The sequence below is a fragment of the Numenius arquata genome, chromosome 2 (genome assembly GCF_964106895.1).
Source record: "Numenius arquata chromosome 2, bNumArq3.hap1.1, whole genome shotgun sequence".
Lineage (NCBI taxonomy): Eukaryota > Metazoa > Chordata > Aves > Charadriiformes > Scolopacidae > Numenius > Numenius arquata.
Genome location: NC_133577.1, coordinates 26238845 through 26262112, shown reverse-complemented (window position 1 = coordinate 26262112; position 23268 = coordinate 26238845). Strand labels below are relative to the sequence as shown.

At 36.9% G+C, this 23268-nt stretch overlaps 1 protein-coding gene across 1 annotated transcript in view; it reads right to left on the bottom strand.

Moving 5' to 3' along the window:
• The window catches only part of FMN2 (formin 2), a 164026-nt gene that overhangs the window by 128297 nt on the left and 12461 nt on the right, over positions 1 to 23268 (bottom strand). Inside the window, exon 2 of the mRNA XM_074161579.1 lies at positions 15293 to 15459. Within this exon, the coding sequence (XP_074017680.1) occupies positions 15293 to 15459 (167 nt within the window). The remainder of the gene's footprint in view (positions 1 to 15292; positions 15460 to 23268) is intronic.

Sequence of the window (23268 nt, the reverse complement as noted above, 5' to 3'; positions counted from 1 at the left end):
TTGTTATCTACAGCACAATGAGATAATAGAATACAGTTCAGCACTTTTTTTGAGCATGAGGAACTCTTTGCCACTTCTTTTCTTAGAGACATTACAGGTTTTGTCCATCATGACTGTACTTCTTTACATATGGCTAGTTTATAGGTTATAGAAAAATATTTCAGTCCACACACTGTATAATCTTTTTACACCAAATCCATAAACAACAAAAAGAAGCATTTATTCCAGCATAAATTAAATTGAGATATTTATTCTTTGCAACCCTGTTTTTGTCATTTACATTTCCATATTCATAGGAAGACAGCTATAAAAAGGTGGGTTTGCTTTTAGAATAAAATTCTAAAAAAAACCCAACAGCTAAAAGTATTCTCAATCCTCTAGGCTCAAATTAGTTTATATCCTTATTACTTAATAGCTTTGAGCTTGATTCACTTACTAGAAGTAGGAGGCATCCAGACTGTCTGATGACAACTAGGACAAACTTGTGCTTTAAGCCAACAGAAAGATTTTAGCTGACCACAATTAAAGTAGTTATTCTTGTGATTCCTAATATGCATCAACATGCACACCTTGTGATTAAATATTTATAATACTGTAAACATTATAGAGATCAATCACAACAATTGCATGAGTTACCTAGTAATTGATATGGAAATATGCAAATTGTGTAGTACAAAACTGGCCCAAAAAAAAATTAAAATCAAATCACAGGATGAAAATACATTCATATCACACAGTAATATCTTCTTACGAGGATCATATTCATTGCACTTCATTCACACTACTGCCTAAGTAAGATGTTGGTAATATATATTTCTCCTGCAGCATATTTTATTTTTAGAATTTTTTTTTTTTTCATTTTACACAGATACTAACCATTGAAGAAACCTGCAGGGGAAAGAATAAAATAATTTAACACTATTTTTGGGATAATCACTATTCTATGTGACTAAGCTCCAAGTTGCCTAAAAATAAGTTTTGATAAGAGTGACAATTTTCTATTGAGAGCAACTTAGAACAGACAAATGTTGGTTATAAAGTAAAGAGTTTTTATTTACAGATGGTACCTTATACATTCAGGGTCAAATAAAGCTCATTTTTCTGGCATGGAACACTATGGCACAAATCCAGCCCCATACACACGCCTTTGATAAAGGTAAAAATAAATGGATAAAAAGCTTAATACGAAATCATATCAGTTCTTTACATAGCCCTAAACCGTATGTTCCTTGAAAAGTCTATCCTTTTCCTATTACTATGCTACTGCATTTGAATATCCAAACAGGTCCGATTAATGCAGTTCTTTCAGTAACTTAGTACTTTCCCTTCATCTAATTCCAGCTTTTTAGAGGCCATGTATTTTTGGGTTTCTGTCTAATTTCCAGTAATATACATACTGTGTAAAGAAAAAGAAAAGGTTCTGGGTTTTGCTATTTGTCTTGTTTCTGCACCATCCAAATCTCAAAAACACCAGAACATTTTTTTTTTTCCCCACTCTACTACCTTACATTGTTCAAGGAACGCAGGGAAGAACAAGCTTTACAGAGGGTTAAGCTGGGTAAGCACAGCCGACTTTCAATGGGACTACATGCAGGGTTATAGGGCAATAAAACAGAAGACAACAGACTATAGATAATATTGACATAGCATGACTGAAGAAGACAAGGTGTTAAACTGTTCCTGGACATGATATTTCACCATGTCAGTTTTTGAAAGATATAATACAATCATTTAGCAACAAATTTTTGACAAAAGATTAGTCTGCATGAATTAAGGTGTAGTAGAAAAACCATGGTATGTCTCAGAATTATTGTACAGATGGGATACATTATGAGGGTAATAAAATATGAAATACCTATATTCTTGCTGATAGCATTAACAGCATATAAACTATGAACAGTTTTAAATTTAAGACATCACACAAAACTGTAACTGACTTGACATGGGAGATTTGTTTGTGACTATAAAAGACAGTATTTTTTGGTTTGTGTTGGTTTTTGTTTTGGGATTCTTTTCATTCACTATTCAACATAGAGAAGGATGACAGAATAGACTCATCATGTAATAGAAATTTACAGAGGCAAATGTAAACTTGCAAAAAATGACTACAACCAAAATGTATCCACATTCAACATTGAAACAAAGTATTTAACAACAGCTACCTCCAGATTACTTGCAAACTTATAAAAATAATTTAAAACATGAAAACCTCTTATGACAGAAAGGTAGTCTGAAGGTCTGGACTTCAAGTTGATAGTCCATAAACTGCACTTAAAATGGGAAAAGATTAACCCTGTCCATTTTTGTACCCTTCAGAACAGATGAATCATTTGTATGTCCTAATTCCTACTGATTCAAGAAACTGTCCAAAATCTAATCCTTTTTACCTTTTCTTTTTAGGTCCTCATTAGTTAATATACTAATCCATCTCTTTTCCCCTTTTCCAAATCTGATAATGCCATAAATTTGCGTGATTATTAGAACATTTTGAAGAAAGATATATGCAGCCAATTCTATGATGTTCAAGCAAAAAAACCAAATAATCTCAATAAAAAAAAAAATATCCAGATTTGGTTTTATCATTAATAGCTGTAATACAAGAATCCACAAACCTATATTTCCACATTCAACTTATTCTCCTTTAATCTTTTCATTTCAGAGATGATTTTTACTAGATATCATTTTAAGTACAGCCAGTGAATTACTCTTACCGTAGTCAAGCTTTGAATACATCTGGAATTTCCACTTCATCTTGCTCAGACTCCACTATTTAGTTAAAGCACTTCTTTTTTAGGAAAAAAATAAGCATATATGTCCTTGTAATGGATGATCCCAGTCTTACTTATTCAGACTCATTTCTGGGCAGACATTGAAAGCTTAAAGCTGTCCGAGTCCAGTGCACTAAATGTGATGTCAAGAAGAGTTCTCGTTTCCACACATCCTTACACAGCACTTTCCACTGGTTCTTAAAACTGCAGAGCATTCTCACATGGGTGAGGCAAAGTGCCTGCAGGATCTGATGGTACCTAATCAATAGACACTTTACCACTTATAGATGGTAGCATTTAGAATAGAGCCACAGAGTCAGGTCTGTAGTTTAACTCACTCTCTTCCCAGCCAGCTCTCAATAGGCACAAAGAATGGGTTCTCGAGTTCCACGGTGTTACATTTCAGGTACATAACGTATTAAATACTAATTATGTTCCTTCACTGCTTGAGCTAAAGATATGCTTTCTTGCTTTAAAGATGGAAGGCAATACCACAAGCTACTCTGAGTAAAGACCTCTAGCAAATGCCATATGGAAAAAGAGGCTGGTGGACCCAGAGCTAGGGCAATGAGCTAGACCTGCAGCCAACATCAAAAGGCATACTGGTGGACCCTGAGCTTTCAGAAAAGGGGTCACACATTTTTCACACAGACCAGGTTTGTTCCCTGAGCCACAGACTGAATTAGAGATTAGTTAGTATATCCACCCCCGGAAGATTGTATTCCCTGTAGGAATACAATGTACAACTTTGAACCTATGCTTCTGGCAGCTGTACTACATCTGGAAATATACAGGTAATATGACCTCCTGTTCAATGTCACTCCAGTTTTTAATTAACTGTTTAGCTGCTTCCACTTCAAAAGGACAAAGATAGCCATTGTGAGAAATACTTAAAAGAGGTACAATAGATGGAGTTGAAACAGTAAATACATCTGTCCAACCTGGTTACAAAAGCATCAATTAGTAATGTGAGAATCAAGGGGGGGAAAATCTGACCAGAAGTATTTCAACAATTCTCAAGGAGGAAAAAAAAAAAAAAAAAGCAGTCAGATCACGCATGGTGAGATGGGAAAGGTGAGGCACTGCAGAAACACACTGCTACCAGGAGTAGCCTCTGCTCTTCAGCTCAGCACAGCAGTAGATGGGGGAAGCACATTAGCGTTGAGGAACCTCAAGGTGCACAAGTCCATGGGACTTGAGATTCATCTGCGGGTCCTGAGGGAACTGGTCGATGAGGTTGTCAAGCCACTATCCATCATATTTGAGAAGTCATGGCAGTCCAGGAAAGTTCCTGCTGACTGGAAAAGGGGAAATATAATGCTCATTTTTAAAGAGAGGGAAAAAGAAAGACTCGAGCAACTACAGGCTACTCAGTCTCACCTCTGTGTCTGGCAAGATCATGGAGCAGAGCCTCCTGGAAACTCTGCTAAGGCACATGAAAAATAAGGAGGTGACTGGCAACAGCCAGCATGGCTTCACAAAGGGCAAATTGTGCCTGAAAAATTTGGTGGCCTTCTACGATGAGGTTACAGCTTTGGTGGATAAAGAAACAGCAACCGACATCATCTACCTGGACTTGTACAAAGCATTTGACACTGTCCCACATGACTTCCTTGTCTCTAAATTGGAGAGACGTGGATTTGACCAATCAACCACTCAGTGGATAAGGAACTGTCTGGATGGTTGCACTCAAAGAGTTGCAGTCAATGGTCCAAGTGGAAACCAGTGATGAGTAGTGTTCCTCAGCGGTCGGTACTGGGACCAGTGCTGTTTAACATCTTTGTTGGCGACACAGATGTTAGGATTGAGTGCACTCTCAGCAAGTCTGCCAATGACACCAACCTGTGCGGAGTGATCAACATGCTGGAGGGAGTGGATGCCAGTCAGAGGGATCTGGAGAGGCTTGACAGGTGGGCCTGTGAGAACCTCATGAAGTTCAACACGGTCAAGTACAAGGTCCTGCACATGAGTTGAGGCAATCCCAAGCACAAATACAGGCTGGGCGGAAAATGGATTGAGAGCACAACCCTGAGGAGAACTTGGGAATCTTGGTGGATGGGAAGGTCAACATGAGTTGGCAATGTCTGTTCACAGCTCAGAAAGTCAACCATATCCTGGGCTGCATCAAAAGAAGTGTGGCCAGAAGGGCGAGGGAGGTGATTCTGCCCCTCTACTCTGCTCTCATGGGACCCCAGCCAGAGTACTGTGTCCAGCTCTGGGCTCCCAAAATAAGAAGGACATGAAGCTGTTGTAGTGGGTCAAGAGGAGGCCACAAAGATGATCAGGGGGCTGAAGCACCTCTCCTATGACTACAGACTGAGAGCTGGGATTGTTCAGCCTGGAGAAGAGAAAGCTCTGGGGAGACCTTATAGCAACCTGAAGGGGGCCTAAAATAAAGCTGGAGAAGGACATTTTACAAAGGCATGTAGTGATAGGACGAGAGGCAATGTCTTCAAACTGGAAGAGCATAGATTTAGATTGGATATCAGGAAGAAATTTTTCACTATGAGGGTGGTGAAACATTGGAACACATTGCTCAGGGAAGTTGTGGATGGCTCATCCCTGGAAGTGTTCAAGGCCAGGTTGGATGGGGCTTTGAGCAACCTGTTCTAGTGGAGGGTGTCCCTGACCATAGCAGGGCGGGTTTGGAAGTAGATGATCTTTAATGTCCCTTCCAACTCTAACCATTCTATGATTAGCAGTACCTCTAAACTTTCTTACACTAGGGTGAATTGGCACTAACTTTCCTGATGACTGCTGTGTTAAGCCATGATGGAATCAGACCCTTTCTTGCAGGTCATTTATTTTCAAAGTGTAAACTTGAACAATTTTTCACTAGAACCCCAAACATTCAAAGTTAGCCTGAAGAGAGGAAGACAGAAGGGTTGGCATGTCTGCAGACAGGTAGAAATGGGCCAGGAGTAAATACAGAGTGGTAGGTACAAGAAGGTTCCTACTCATCAAATCAGTCTGGATGTGGACAGGCTTCCAATGGGAAGAGGAGAAAGTATAACTGTATTTAAGATGAAACTAGGTAAACTCATAAAGGAATTACATTTTATGGTATTTGGGATAAGCAGGGGCCAGATTCCATGACTTGGGAGACGTATTCCAGGCTAAGAGCTCAAAAGAGCTTGTTCTATGTTTGTATACAACTGCTTGTCATTTGGACTGTTTCAAGTGCATTGAAGGATTATTTTTTTCCATTCAGGAAATTTAATCATTCTGATATACTAAGTGTAAAACCTCTAAAGTGAAAGAAAGCCAGTTGCATGTTCTCACTGCATATCAATAGTTAATTGGACAAGCAAGGTTTTAGTTCAAGAAATTAGAGCCAGACTGCCTCAAAATGCTCTTATCAGCAGGAGACTGCTTTCTTTTAAGCAGCTTTTAAAATAACGAAATCAATACTACCAAGAATGGGAAAGTGGTTTACTTTTTGAGGAGAGGTTCAGTAACAAAGTGGCAGAACCAGAGCAGTGATTAAATGTGGCTCTCAGCCTATACTACCTTTGGCTGTACTAGTAAGTACATATGCCTTTCAAGGCTGAAAAACAGTAAGTCAGTCATAATACTATAATATATGGCTGAAGTAGCCCTTTATCCTCATGAACTGAATTTGATGCATGAGCATTTTACTTAAGTGATTCTTTTCCTTCTGAGAAAACTGATGAACTGATGTGCCTCAGCAATTCCTTTAAAAACACTTCAAGTGTCGAAAGCACATGAAACATTTCTTTCCTGTGAAATGACTTCAACTTCCTCAATGAAACAGAACAAACTTGCTTGCTCCCATCAAATTTTGCTCAGGATTCAAGATCATATCCTGGGAATATAAGAGGCCAACAGAGCCAATACCCTATAGTTAGAACCCTCATGGGGAAAGGAAACCAGAGGGCTGGAGCACCTCTCCTATGAAGACAAACTGAGAGAGTTGGGGTTTTTCAGCCTGGAGAAGAGAAGGCTCCAAGGAGACCTTATAATGGCCTTCCAGTACCCGAAGGGGGCCTACAGGAGAGATAGGGAGGGACTCTTTATCAGGGAATGTAGTGATAGGACATGGGGTAATGGTTTTAAATTGGAAGAGGGGAGATTTAGATTAAATATTAGGAAGAAATTCTTTACTGTGAGGGTGGTGAGGCACTGGAACAGGTTGCCCAGGGAATTTGTGCATGCCCTATTCCTGGAGGTGTTCAAGATGAGGTTGGATGGGGCTTTGAGCAACCTGCTCTAGTGGGAGGTGTCCCTGCCCATGGCAGGGGGTTGGAACAAGATGATCTTTAAGATCCTTTCAAACTCTAACCATTCTATGATTCTATGAAACTAAATTTCAAATTTCTGCCTCTATTCTCATTCAGTTCCAGAGTTATTTTCTTGGTCTTCTTATTCCCCATTAACTTCTCCATTAAATAAAGCTGAATATGCGGAACTGATGAGCTTACGACTTTCCTTTGAAGAGAGAACAGTGCCTAGTCTTTTATGAAGCAGAAGAACCTAAAGATCTAGCCTCTTACACATCTAACTTGAACTCCCACTTGGAAGACCACATCGTTACCAGCTGTTGCTTAGACTGCCTGACACTGTGCCCTTTCTCATTCACTCTCCAGAAATTCTAGGCTGAGGCAAGAAGCTTCTCCATCAGGAGTTGTTTCCGCTTACACTGACACTGTTCTGCAATACATTTGGATTCTGAAAAATTTGAATTTTCCAAAAAAATCTGTTTCATTAGAAAATTTCTTTCACCTCTATTCCATTTACTGCTGTAAAAACTTCCTCTTGAAAACACAGAGATGTGCAATATATACAAACTAAAAGCTCACTGTATTTTCAATTCTAAGCTAGAAAAAACACTTTGTGTTATGACTGTCATTCTTAAACTGAACTAATGTACAGAAAGCCATAAAATATAAAGGTGTCTTCGAGGTAACAGGGTGACCGCCACATTCAACCTATGCATAATGATTTTGCAAATTTTAAACAGGTGGTGTAAACTTAACATCCAGTATGTGCATCTTGAAGCAGTTCTTCAGAATAACAAGTAGGTAAGCAATGTTCTCTGCAAAAAGAAGCATGAAAACCTAGCAATATCCTACGTATAAAATATCTCAGTTGAAGGTGTATACAGTAGCATCACTACAAGTAATTGGAAAGAAGAAAGAAAAAGAAAATATAAAAAGAGATAGTTAGAAGACTGCAGAGCCAGATGTAACAACTATAAAGAAAATACGCAATTAAAATAATAAAGGAAGCAAGGAAACAGAATAACAGGAATACTTCAGCCCAGCGATAATCCAATTCTTTCCATTTTACTACTCTCAGGAATATTCAGAGCTGCTCACCACAAAAGACAAAGTGTCACAAAATATGACTGGGCAATGAAAAAGGAAGAGGAGACATGAGGGCTTTGATTTATCCAAACTCAACTGCCATGGTAACCTACGTGACAAAGATTAAGACAGCAGATTAACGATCTGTTTTCTCTGCTCTAGTCCCCAATTTTCCCTTGTTAACTTCTAGAATCTTATTTACTACTGACCCCCAATATACTGCCATGACAAATTTCATAAAATGGGATTACATTCAGTGTTACACATTTTATTCCTGAGCATTGAAAGTTTGCTTGAAGAAATGCTACATTGTTGCCAGCTTTGTGTTGCAGTTTGGAAGAGAAGTTCTCCTAGCTGAAGTAAACTCTTAGGAGAGTTGCTCTTTGGAAACTGATCACTGGTATTTTGGCTCTCTGACTTCTGAGAAAAGAGTCTGTCTGCAATCTGTTTAACTACTAATTTTCAGACTGGCATAAACAGTGCAAATAAGTTAAAATTAAGCTAAGTCTTCATGTCACTAACTCTTCTTCCAGCTGACCTGTAAGGTCCCACCATCTGCTACTACTCAGCAGAAAGAAAGCAGTGTCTTTGTTTCCTTAAAAAGCATTCGCATCACCATAGGTGGCCAGGAGATAATAGGAAAACAGCCATTTTTATAGCATTTCCCATTTATACTGTCTGGCTCTCTGCTTCCTTGTGGAAGTATTATTTCAGAAACGGATGACAACCTAGTCAGGCATCATGACTACAAATCACACAAGAGGCGGTCCCTATTCTGAACTGACATGCCTGTATATTAAATCACATCATAACACAGTAGACACCCTCCAGTAGATGTCCACTTAGCTCTTCCATTATGCAATATGAAATAATTTATAAATCAAGAAGGCATTAACAGCAGTATTCAACACTGTAACAGCATTGAGTAAAAGCACTGAAGACGACGTAAAGAAAGCTAACCTAATCAAAATGACACCAGAAATAAAGATGAAAGCATAGTGTGCTTTTCAGGCATATATGGAAGAAGATATCTCTGGTTAGTGTCACATGAAAAAAGTAGTTGTTGGACCGTTCAGTGTGCAATAGAGATTAAGTTCCCCACACAAGGAATATAGTATGGATACAAAGGTATGCTCAGTTTTCTTCCCAAAAGCACTTACAAAATAATAGAAAGCCCCTCTCACAAAATCATTTAAGTTTTCACTGAGAATGTAAGTGCTTTAAACCTACTGTTCAGAAACGATATACAAAACTACTTGGAAAGCTTGTCAGAAAAAAACAAACAAAAAAAAAAAGCAAAAAACTGCTATGAAAGGAAAAAAACCAGCCATCACTTAAGACTGTACAGTATGAACTGGAAAATCTGAAATGGGAAGTCATAATTAGGGACTAGACATTGATAACATCTAGTAATTGCAACTACTTGTTAAAATGCGGACACTACATACAGTAAATTTTTCTTAATAGCACGGTGAAGTTAAAAAAAGTTGCCTTGCATTGATAGGAAAATGCCAGCTGCTTTAAAATCCCAAATTCTTAAATTCTAATGCAAATGCATATAATTTATACAAATTACTGATGGCTCTCCAAAGATAGCTATCTTCTAGTTTCTGTGATACTTCATTAACAGAGGAGCTAAGCAGGTGATAAGATCTCTACTTGTTGAAAATTGTGATCCTCCAACAAGTGGCTGCAAAATTTGCCTTTGGTTGTGTTCCTGCCAAAGATGCGTTGTTTAGCCAGCTCAGCCCTGTGTTTCTTTTACTTTAATAGGATAATATAATGAGGTAACATGCTAAAAAGCTTAGGACTACACCTGCACTACAGAAATACATTTATTTAACAGCATGACACAGTCATTTGGGACTGACAGTTTTTCACAAAGCATTTATTTCTTACATATCATTCAGTCAGAGGATATTTTATTTTAATTTGAAACTTTAGAAGCCATCTTGAACAAGTCACACTGTTAAAAATGGAAAAATTTAAAAGGAATTCAGGCAATAGTTACTCAAATGGCAAGCAATTTTTTAGAGAACAGACTTTGAATAGGCTTTTACTAATCCATCTTTCTATAAATTGTGCATTTACTTGCCTGGCCATTTTTATTTTATTTTTTTTTTAATTTATTTTTAAAAAACCTTTTTCCTTTTATAAAATACTAGCAGAAGAATGAAAGTCTGTAAAAATAGCCTGACAAGTAAGAAGTCATGACATCCATGAGGCAATAACTAGCAGTCACTCCAGAAGACAGGAAACTAGCAAAAAGGGCATCATATTTCTAGACAGCAAATCTGCCATTGTACATTTACTTACTCACTCTTTAAAATAGTCTTTACATTATTAAAAGAGTAGGTAGGAAGAACTATAGTGAAAGCTTCCACTGCTTCTCAACAACAAACATCTTAAAAATCCCAACTCTGTTTCATCTGTTACTTTCAAAGCTTTGTTCAACTTTTATTTTTTGAATTAATCTTTTATTCTGGATATCTGCCACAATCTGTTTTGAAAGAAATAATTGATAAAATAGGCCAAGATAGAACATAAAAGTTTTCTCATAAGATCTTAAAACAGTTTTAAAATTTCTATCCTTTGGGCTATGTTTTGAAATTTGACATAAAGGTCAGAGACACTTCAGCAACACGTCATTTCCAATCATCATTAAAATCTATCCAAATCTGACCAAGCTATAAGCCTCTGAAAACTGGATACCATCCTCAGCAAACTTTTGATGACAGCTGCTAGTTCTCTGAAGATTTATGCTTTCATTAGATATCTGTTGTCCTTCATCTTTGCCATATACTAACAAAGGAGTAAGCATCACACAAAGCATACCCAACACCAGAAATACAAGTGCTAAGAATTTAATTTAAACTAGTTTCCACTAGCCATTATAACACTGGCCCAAGAAGCTAAGAGCTGTGATATTTGTCTTTACTCTTAACGCATTGCTTAATTCCAGTCAGAGAGCGTGGAAGAGAAAGAAGTAGGATAGACTGAGAAAGGCAAAAGACTTTGTGTACAATTATTTAATGGAGTGAGGCAGAGGCTCACACTGAAGCCTGGAATATCTTGGGAGAAAGAAAACAGAGAGATCTTGTGTGTTACTAAGAAAATAGATACAAGATTTGGTTACACAGTTGTAAGACAGGAAGAACTAGAGGTGACCACCGGGTAGGAGGAATAAAAAAAGATGAGAATATAATCAGAATGTGCAATTGCAAACATTCCAAGACAGCAGAGAGTTCAGCATTAACTGTGTTAAATTAGATTCACTGGAGGACATCCAGAAAAGGAGTTCAGAGTGAGAGAATAGAACTTTTAAATAATCTGTTTATGTTCATCTCAAGCCATGAGCAATAGATCATAGGGTGTACAAAACTTATTGAATTATTTTCATAAACTGTAATCTAACATCTTCAAAAAACAAAGTCTGTGGGACCACACTTAAGCAAAAGAGGAATCATGGATTTAATTCAACATAAAATAATAGGTTAAAGCTCAGAAATACATGGAATCGGTCACAAAAGGAAAAAAGGAGGGACTCAAGGAAGGATTTCTGTGGAAAAAAAGTTGGCAATTCTGCAAAAAAACATGCTAAAGGAGTGACCTAAGAGACTTTATAAGAACCAGACTAAGATAAAGAGTAACGTTAAGGAACAAGCAAGCACCAGAGTTGGATGTAGCAGGGAGGAAGGACAACGAGGTGGCAGACAAACCTGGCTGGGACCAGGAGAGGGTTACAGGTGCTTTGTTGATGGTAGTTTCAGTTGAGTGAAAAGGACACCAGCCAAACTGGAGGCAATCCAGGATGGAATTGGAGGCACATCTGATGAACTCAGAGATGAAGGAAAAATATGGGACTGGCTGTGCTCCCAATTTTGGAATAAGGTCAAAGATGATGTCTCCTAATTGTAGATGGGTGAAATTTAAGTATTACTTAAGGCTAGTCTAATTCTTCTGTCTTTGAAATCAATGGTTAGAACAACACTAAATACTGCTCTAATGAATTAAAAACAAACAAACAAACAAAAACCTAAATAAGAAAAAAGGAAAGTACAGACTTGGAGAGAGAGATATAAGGGGGGACATGAGTCACAGAACTTATCTGTCCTTTTTTACATAATATACAGCATTGCCATAAGTTTTTTCACACTAATTGTTGCGTTTCATTTCCTTATATAACTATTAGCATTTATTTTCTGTAAAATATTTTATTCACTCACTCTAAACAGCAAAATCAGCTAGAAGCCAAATTTTTAAGGTCTTAGCCAGTAGAATTTATACTGAAAGTTATAAACATTTTTGCCCCTGTAGGGAATGTAATGAATAAACAGGTAGGTGTTGCTATACTGTGGTCACCAAGGCCTGAAGCAGAAACATATTCACAAACTCAGTAGCAGCAGCTCTCACCTGTGTGCCATGTGAAATTCAGCTGTTGAGATCCTAATGTTCAAGACAGATGTACGTTCCTCTGAAGTAGGATGTGCTACTAATTGCATACAGCACTTTACACCACTTTTTTTTTTTTTTTTTTTTTTTTTTACAGGGGCACAATCTATTTAGGCAACTTAACAGAAAAATAGTAACAGGGCATTTGGGGCTTACTGACAGTCCGATTCAAATTAAGATCACTGCTAAACTAGTAACATCTCCATGTCAGAGACATGGACAGTGGGATAGAGTGCACCCTCAGCAAGTTTGCCGACGACACCAAGCTCGGTGGTGCGGTCGACATGCTGGAGGGAAGGGATGCCATCCAGAGGGACCTGGACAGGCTTGAGAGATGGGCTCGTGCAAATCACATGAAGTTCAACCAGGCCAAGTGCAGGGTCCTGCACCTGGGACATGGCAATCCCAGGCACAAATACAGGTTGAGGCAGAGAATGGCTGGAGAGCAGCCCTGAGGAGAAGGACTTGGGGGTGTTGGTGGATAAGAAGCTCAACACGAGCCGGCAATGCGCACTGGCAGCCCAGAAACTCAACTGCATCCTGGGCTGCATCAAGAGAAGTGTGGCCAGCAGGTCGCGGGAGGTGATTCTACCCCTCTACTCTGCGCTTGTGAGACTCCACCAGGAATACTGTGTCCAGCTTTGGAGTCCTCAACACAGGAAGGACATGGACCTGTTGGAACGGGTCCAGCGGAGGGCCACGAAGATGATCAGAGGGATGGAGAACCTCCCCTGTGAAGACAGGCTGAGAGAGCTGGGGTTGTTCAGCCTGGAGAAGAGAAGGCTCCGGGGAGACCTCATAGCATCCTTTCAATATCTGAAGGGAGCCTACAGGAGAGCCAGAGAGGGACTCTTTGCCAGGAGATGTAGTGACAGGACAAGGGGCAATGGTTTCAAATTGGAAGAGGGGAGATTTAGATTAGATATTAGGAGGAAATTCTTTACGGTGAGAGTGGTGAAGCACTGGAACAGGTTGCCCAGGGAAGTTGTGGATGCCCCATCCCTGGAAGTGTTTAAGGCCAGGCTGGATGGGGCTTTGAGCAACCTGCTCTAGTGGAGGTGTCCCTGCCCATGGCAGGGCGGTTGGAACTCGATGATCTTTAAGGTCCCTTCCAACTCTAACCATTCTATGATTCTATGATCTTAAATTGCTGACTTTGATACACTGTTCACATGGCACTAGGCTACTGTTTCTTTTCAGAAAGTCCATCCTGTTAGATATGATCACAGAAAGATAACTAGAATAATTCTCTTACTCAGAGAAACCATGGTATACAAGTTAGCAAAAGAGCCTCTTCTGCTTCTTTCCAAACTTTTAATTTTATAAGATCTGCTTGTAAATGAGGAGAAGCTTTTTAAAAAAGAACATTGTATTCAATACTCTAAAGAAGACATTAGCTGAATATACGGTAAAAGCAGGAGAACTGAAAACATTGCCAGACTGTTTTAAACAACCTGGAAAATAAGAAACATGTTGTTTCCAGTAACTTTATTGAGTATATTTAACCACAAACACTTTCAGATGGTGTGTGATTTTAAGTTGTCTGAATAACCTCCGTTTTACAGTCACACTCCATTTTTCAATTAATTTCAAAAAGCAGTTTGAAAATGTTTTAAATATTGGTTTATTTTTAAAAAAAAAAAAAAAAAAACACCCATAAAGATTAATTATTGTTAGAGGGACCATGGAATGATTTTGTAGATAAACCAGGTTATCTAGGAAAGCTTGTTTTAAGAATCCATTGAACAATTTTTTCTACCCCTTTTCCCTTTGCCAGTTGTGTTAAACTGTTCTTCAGAAAAGGTAAGAAAGATTTAAAGAGTTAAAAAGACCATTCTCTCATATCTATGCCAATTATTTTTTGAGTATTTCTATACCAAGCTTCAGCTTAAATACCCTAGAGTAGGCATGATATTAACTATACCAGTAACATATTAAGTAGATTAGTTAATATTTGTACATTATTTTGAAGCCAATTAGTAAAGAAAAAAATCCCCGATTATCTTCAGTTACATAAACCAGTACAAAGAAGTGTGAAAGACAAAATTTAATGGCAATGTTCATAGAAATAAGATCACTGTAAAACTTCAGGGGGTGTACAGTATCATACAACAGAAAAACAACCTAGTGCTGAATTCATTACCTGAGAGGAAGGAGAAGTACACTAAGCGATGTCTATACCGCAGTTTTGTTACGATACGCAAGCACCACCAATAACAGTACTCTAGCCACATAGCCCAAAGTCACAGATAACACTGTAGCTGGAATGCCAGCAAATTTGCACTGACCTCTGCACTGTTTTGTATCAAAAGTCTTTTCGTGGGGGAAAAATTATCTAGTGTAGACATCCCATTTGGGTTCTGTAAAGTTTTGCCACATATTGTTTTCTGTTGTTCTTTTAATTTATATTTTTGGTGAAGCAGCTATTAAATTGATATGCTGTTAGTCCTATAGAACGCTTTGATTCAAAGAAAAAGACTTCATGAAAACAACAGATAAAGTACAGTACAGCAGACTAAGACATGAGTTAAAAAGTTAGGAAAGCAAGTTATGGGAGAACTTTTAAAAATTTACACTTACTAGAATATAAAAGCGTACGCAACTGAGCTCAGAAAAATAGCTGGCCACTCTCATAAGGGCAATTTGCATTAAAAGGACTAACAGAACTCTCTCAGGACTGATGACAAATGACAAATCGTGTCCCACTTGGTAAAACAGAAAAAAGATAACTTTTTCAGTACTTACATCAAAAGCAGGTGTGCTTTGCTGGGTGCTCTGATTACACGGTTCTCTGAAGCAGTCGGTGAATGGAAGCAAAAGACCCATTGCAATAATGCGAGAACATAGTTTTTCTGCTTCTTCTTGTGGTGCATTTTCCTGCTGGCTGAAGAGCTTTTCCAGCAGAGTTCGTCCTGCCAAGGTGATGGCACAGAACAATTAGTATTTGTAGCTATCTACAGCACACGAAGATTAAGACATTACAACATCTATTGAAAATCTCAACTTTTAGAAGTAAAAATATGAAACTAAAAAGGCATTCTTGAGAAAAGTATCTGATAGAAATATTTTATATGAAAGACTTGTTGTGTCATAATTTGAACTGATCTGTAGCCTGATTAATGAGGGTACTCAAGAAAATATGCATTGCATTGTCTGCACTGCACAACATGAGATGCTATTGCAGCATCAATTTCCTATTTATTTATTATACAATTGTCCTGATGGGAAAACCAAAATATTACCAAGAAATGAAGTAACTTTTTCCAAGGGTATCACAGAAAGTTATTATAGAATCAAGTCTCCCAACTCTTGAAATAAACCCTTGGTTTTTTGAATCATAAAATGATCATATTCTTTAAGATACTGTGCTCTATTTCTTTGGAGAAACTCTCAAAAAAAGAATAACAAAAAACCCCAACCACTGATAACTATTCTGTTTAAAATTATATTTAATATAGCTCCAGAGCAGCAGAGTGCTCCAAACTAAAATGCAGTGCCACAATCAGCAATTCAGAGAAGTAAAACTTTTGAAGAGTGAGAAAAGAGACTTATTCCTATTACAGGGGCAGACTTCATGATCAAAGTGTTTTCTTTGTTACCTCACCAAAACATGAAGGAGGGCATATCTTATAAAGTATATTACAAGAAACAATGTTAGAAGTTTGAAAGACCTTTGTGTTGTGTGCAGTTAGCTAGAAAAAGACCACAAAAATTAGTTATATACACAGGCTGTAGTGAAGTCTACACTGTAAGAATATTAAATTGCTTGATTAAGCTCTAAAATTTCAAAAGATGCCAAAGTTCAGACTTACAGGATACAAATAGATATTAAATAGATCTGTTGGAAGAGAAAAGACATACAGAGCAATAAAGTTAATATTTTAGTATGAACTAACTGTGAATACAATTTGTACCTAAATCAGTTTCTATAGTCTTTTTTTTTCCACCCACTCACTGGAAGACAAAGGTATTTTCCAGAAAAAGCATAGTGCATTAAGAAAGAATTTTAGTGTAATTTAAAGTAACAATAACAACAACATCAATAACAATAATACTGTTTTTTAATACAATGCAAGATTTCTGTTTGAATGTTGATTTTATTCAAAATGTAAAATTTCCAAGGCTTTTTGAATACACTAAAAAGACTTTTTTTTAAACATCTGGATGCAATTTCAAAAGGATTTTGTGATATTTTGCCAGAAGTTTCTGTACTATTTTAACTTCACATGGCAGTACAGCATAAAATACATAATAAATTAAAATGATAGAAGTTATTTCTAAGATTTTCCTTTCCTTATCTAAAGAGCTGATAATTCTGAATTATTAATCCAAGTTTCCTAGCCTTTGGTTAGACATAGCACAGCACATTAAAGGGGATAACCCAGGAGATAAACTTGTAAGATACATAAGATACATGTTTGATAATTAGTTCGCCTCTGTTCCTTGGTTTCACTGCCTATACAGTGATGCTAACATAATTGCTTCTTCAACATACCCCTCTATTTAGCTAAGGGTACACCTCAATTGCTAAATCTTCAAAGTCATTAATTAATTGAAGACAGGCTTTCTTACTGACTGTGATTTTTAACACCACATTTACCCACACTTGCAAAATGCACAGCAATCGCCTACACAGAAGCAAAGCACAAACAGGCAGCTATCTGCTGACAGACATTTTTGTGATTTGTTTTAGTAATTTGTCTTTGGGGCTGTAGTTTTCAGTGCTTTGTGGTGCTGTAAAAGACCACTAAAAAAAAATCCCTAGCTACTACCCTCTTCCTGCAATAAATAGATTGTCCTAGCTATAAATACTGAGGTTAAGCTATACAAGTAAGTTTTAGAAAAAAAATAAGAGCACAAGACTGGCATCACACTGACATCAGAATACCAATAGGTAGCATTTCTGTGGCAAACCAAATCATATTACCGCAGTATCACCTTATATCATTGAGCAAAGTTCAACAACATGGAAAGCTGTCTAGTTAAACAAGAGACTGCAAGTGATGAAGGGGGAAGTCAACGCTTTGCATTTATCTAAAATGCACAGAAGAAAAAATAATAAGAAAATACATCAGAGGAAGAGCACTCTGCACGCACACACACACACAAAATAGACTGTGCAAGAAAACTACATATTCCTTCATGCTATATTAAATATTTAAAGGTTATCCATGACTTCTGAATGTCAGACTTTATACATTAATTTTTTTTTTGTCTGGATGTTTCAACATTTAAATAATCTTGTCATGTCTTCTCCTAGACATCCAGAAACAGAATAGGCCCTCCTCCCCACCTTGTTTGCTTTAACCTAGTTAACAGGACTAATATCTGTAAGTTAAAAACCAGAAAATTAGGCTGCTTTTTTTCATAATCCACCCATTCATTTGCTAATTTTTGTAGCACTTCTTAACAGTCTTGCTAAGGATCAAATACTTTGTTCAGTCTTAGTTGCCATTCAGTTCCAGTTTAATTTGCATAGTGATTATTAACTATTGTTCCTTAGTGATTAACTAATAATGCTAAACATTAATTAATGCTAAACATACTTCAGCATTCAGACAACATATAATAAATATGTGTGTTAAAAAAGTCATTAATGAACTTAATTTTTCTTACTGTACTCTGCATTACTTATGTAATTTCATCCATCTGGGCCTGAAGCGTTCTCTCCAGTGTATTATCAGTCTTGGAATAAATAGGGTAGTAAAAATTATTTAATAATATTAGCTAGTACTTTTTAACCTGAAAGAATCAACCATTTAACTCTAACTTTAGTACAATTAAACTGTCTTTTGCATGAAATATATGTTGAGTCAAAAAAATAAAGGTTCTCAACACGAAGGTAATAACGTTCGGATAAAGCTGTGCTCTAACATAGCTTGCGTGTTCCTTAAAATTGCTATGGAGACCTGGGACAGACACAGAAATTTGAATTACAGAAATACATTTTGCCAGTTCAGCTAACACATTTTACCAAATGCAAGCTGAAAAAAGTTCAAATTTCAATGCATACCGAAATAGCTTCACTGCAAAGAGCTATGAAAAAAAATCTCTGTATCAACAATAAATGGGTTATATGTTTAAAGCACTTACTGGGCAATATATTTAGAACTGACTGTTAAGTCACTGAAGTTGTGTACCTAACCAGCTAGGGCTTATCATCAAATTGAATCATCATTACAAGTGTCAGAACCACCCACCCCTCATCAAACAAAAACCAGCAAAAGCTAGAAAAAGGACAATACATATTTTCCTTAAAGGGGAGTGAGGAGGTAAACCCTTCACATTTATGATTTTGGTTCAGGGCAAGATGAAGGTTATATTTTTCTTTAGGCATAGCAAAATACCTCTTTATGGCCTCCATGGGCTTTTAACTACTTTTGTTTTGAACCAGAAATGGTTTGCCAGCACCCCACCTATCTGCACTATACATGCTTGGAATTAATTAAAATGACTCTGTCTATATGCATGAAACTGATTGTACAATATTAATCCCTGAATCTATGTTAAACAACAGAACTAAAATCACAGCCATATTTAATGCATAGGCTAAATTCCAGTCAGCTTCAACCACAGGATTTTGAGCTACAATTTTTCATCTTTGGTTTATAAACAAAATGTAGCAAGAACAGCCTTTTTTTCCTCAGACATTATTAATCACCTCATGTAAATTACAAATATGAGGTAATACCTGAATCTGTTCTCAATAGGTGAAGATGGTTGCAAGTAACGTGGAATAATTAAATTAGTAATGATTTCATAATTATTAAATGATTTCTGTTCCAGGAACTGAAATGCAACAATAAAGCAATTTCTCTTGTTGCATTTACATGCCATGAAAACAGCAAAGAACAAAGACCTCTCAGCTCTCTCTCTCTTTTTTTCTTTTTTTTTTTTTTTTTTTTTTTTTTTTTATTTCCTAAGAAGTTAAAAAAGGCCGCATTTTTTATATTTTAAACAGTTTTTCTTCCCAGCAATCCCAGGTCATGAAGTTCCTGGAACCTACTGTTACCTTCTCCCCAAGTATTAGTTTGGTGGGGGATGGGAGGCATATCATGTTTTGAATTAGAGAAGAACCACAGTTTAGTTTCAGCCTTGGATCAAATCAGTATTCTGAGGAACTTGCCAAAACCCTCCAGCAAATAAGGTGACTTTAAGTTAATAAGTTATTTTTTAGGAGCCTAGAATGACTCATTAAATCCCAGTAAGGGATTAAAAGACTTTTCCTACAAATGATTACACAATTAATTAACTAAAAGAACGGGAACATGAAATTAAGTTTGGAAGTACCAGGTACTCTATGCCTCCTATGGCTATTTTGTGATAATTCTACTGCTATAGCTCAGCCTAGGTCTGCTGGCTCTGCTTTCAAATTCCATGTTCTCCACCTCCATGTCATCTGCCACTTCCTCCAATTCTCATTAAGATGAAGCACTATGACCTTGTGATCTCCTGTATGACATTATAGGTTTTCATCCTATCACTATGACCAAGACCTGAGTAATGTTGTTCATCAAAACTACCTCTAGCAACAATCATAGAACATGTAAGCTGTTCACTGCAGAATCAAAATTCAGAAGTCTCAGTATGGTTTCCATTCATACTGTCTTTTTGAAAAATGCAGGTAATTGTATTCTTGAATGATCATTTTTAATTTTAGACTTACTGCAACCATATTTATTCAAATGCAAAGTGGAAGGAGAAAAGAAGCCTACCTCACCAAAAGTCATTCTACAAACATTATTTCATATAATGTTCATAGTAATGAAATGTAAAATTTTAACTATTATATATATAATATGCATACAAATATAATAATCCCACTCCCCATGGTCTGGAGAGGTGTCTGTGTGTATGTATTATGCCTCCTTCCATATGGCCCCAGCTGCTACAGACATTGGCTGTCAGTACTAGTGATCTGAACTACCTTGTCTGTCATGACCTGGACTATGAGTCACTTTTGATGGGAGAGTTTGCCTATTCTAGAATGAAGCACGTTTGGTCTTTCTATTAGTTACCTTATATTTCAGGGCAACCTTTCTTTGTCCTCAAGCAGACACTAAAAATAAGGATCTACACTCTTCTGAAATGCAGGCTTGCCTATGGAATTACTGAATGTAGAAAGCACGGTCAGTACTGTCCACAGAAAAATACAGGGAAATCCCAACTCAATGAATTCACATTATAGCTCTTTTCCTGTTCAATCTACTTATAAAACCAACCTTTCAAAGAACAACAAGGAGACAATAAAATCCCTATGAACTAGCAATACCATGAGCTTGTTTGCTGTTGGCTTTGGATTTGCTTAATTATCGAGGGGAGGGAGGGAGAAGTACAAATAGAAAACAGGAGAAAACTATAGTAGTCACAGTCTTACTAAAAACCCATGTGTGCATGCAGTGAGGCCCTGCACTACAGTAGACCTTGCAATATTGTTTCCCTGAGGATCATGCTGTTATAACCTCATATTTATCTTTAAAGATGTGTCTTTTACCCTCCTTACACTGCATTTGCAAAAGCCCAGGAGCACAGCTGTCAGTGAGCTCAAGTTGAGACTGATGATTCAAATGAATTATACTCCAAAAGCTCCCCCTTCTGCCCGTCTCCCACGATTCTCTCTTCTAACAACCAGGCCACTACACCACACTTTCACCATTAACACAGAAGCTGCATCAGCACACCTTAACCTATACAGACTGGAGACAGACTTTCAGTTTAAATTTTTCCCAATGCAGAGTTAATGGCTTCAGTGACAGTTCACCAGTCCTGAACACCCTGCTCAGAGTCATGTCAAGGGTTAACAGTGACTCATGCACGTACTGCTTACATCTTCAAAAACTGAAATCAGCTTGCCCCGCTTTACTCTTCTTTTCTTTTTTTTTCCCCCCACTTCAGTGAGATTATAAATGCTTACACAGCAAAGAGATTTCATAAGCTTTGAAGCCAAAAATACTATGGGCAATGCTCTATTTTGGGGAGTTAGGACAGGAAAAAAAAAAAAAAAAAGGACTGAGATAGACAAAGTGATGTATTTCCATTTAGAATATGTTTTCTATTAGTCTTGCAAAATATAAAGAGGCAATTGCAGTCTTATTATGTTTTTTCAATTCATAAAGAATTATAATTGTGAACACAGTAATATAAATTAAAAAAGAACAGAAAATGGGGAAAAAAAGCTGAAGTCTACAGCATTCAAAAGTTAGGAAATACTATAGTTCAGATATCTGCTGTCACATATATCACTAAAGCATTCCTTCTTTTCAATTTTTTTCTTGTATCCTTTTCTACATATACTACCATCAAGGTCACAGCTAAATCAGGCCTAAATCATCTGGCAAAGCACCTGAACTGAGCAGCACCAAACATTCCATAGAATGTTGGAAGAGGACAAACACGTCTCAGAGACAGAAATACTGCAAAGACTTCCATATATGGTTACTTGTAGATGAGGTAGTAATTGCAACTACATGCCATTTCTTAAATGCTTTACAAGTTTTATTCATTCATTGTATTCCCCCAAACTATACAAAAGCTTTCTGTACCATTTCCTAGGGACAAAGCAATCACACTTCATTTTCACCTTTCTACAGTTTAATATACTTTCCTAATTCTCAAATATACAAAGCACTGACTACTATTCCACATATAAAATTAATACTTCACGAATCAGAAGTATTATATTTCTTTAATACACCCTTTCATTTCATAACCTTTTCCAATTTCAAGTTTTACAGCTAACCTGAACCAGTCAGCCTAAATATAATATGTGACACATGACTGCTGAGAAAGAAGAGGTTTTCAAAGGTGCACATGGAACCTCGGGAAGGAAACAGAATCAGAAATCAGTATTGTAGCCATCTCTCCTTCTCAAATAACGAACCCAAGTCCTGCATAAATACATAAGTAGACATTTGCACTAAAAAAATAACAAATTAATTTAGCCTCTTGCTTGCCTGAAGCCTGACCTGGAAGATTATGCCCAATATTCCAGGATGAGAGACTTCATTTATTGTTCTTTTTCACTGCAGAGTTTCTAATCCTCTATTGATTTAGATTGGGAAACTGTTCCAGATCTCCCATCCTGTGGGGTTGTTTTGCCTGGGTTGTTTTTTCGTTTTTTTTAAAAAAGGGATTGAATTTTCATTGACAGATACTTTCCTAAAACCACATGACAGTTTTCTCACAGCCTGGTTACATAAAACAGGGAAAAAAATCCAAGCAAGAGGCCTGCATACACAACATGGTTTCACAAGAGAAAAAAAAAAAAAAAAAAAGTTGAACCCTTCTGCTATGAATAAACACAAAGTAAAGTATGTCATAAGTCTAATTTCCAAGAAACATAAACCATAAAAATGACAAAACTTGTCAGCATCTAGGGTTAAGGTACAAATTTCTGTAATTCTGTCGTAAAGATATTTCCTTTTGATTTTATTATCAGTGTAATAGCTAATATCTGCATTCACTGTTTGTACACATACATATGTTTCTAAGGGAAAAAACCCCAGAGGTTATATATGGATTTCTTTATATATTTATACTGTATGTTATCATATTATATATAACATGTTACATTCTAATATTATATAATATTAATTCTTTTAATATATTTCTATCTTATATTTTAATATTTAGAACACTACTAAAGTTAGGGATGTGTGGCAACGCCTGAGAGGATTTTCCTTTCTTTTCCGATGTTCTGTCTCCAGATTTCCTGGCTCTGT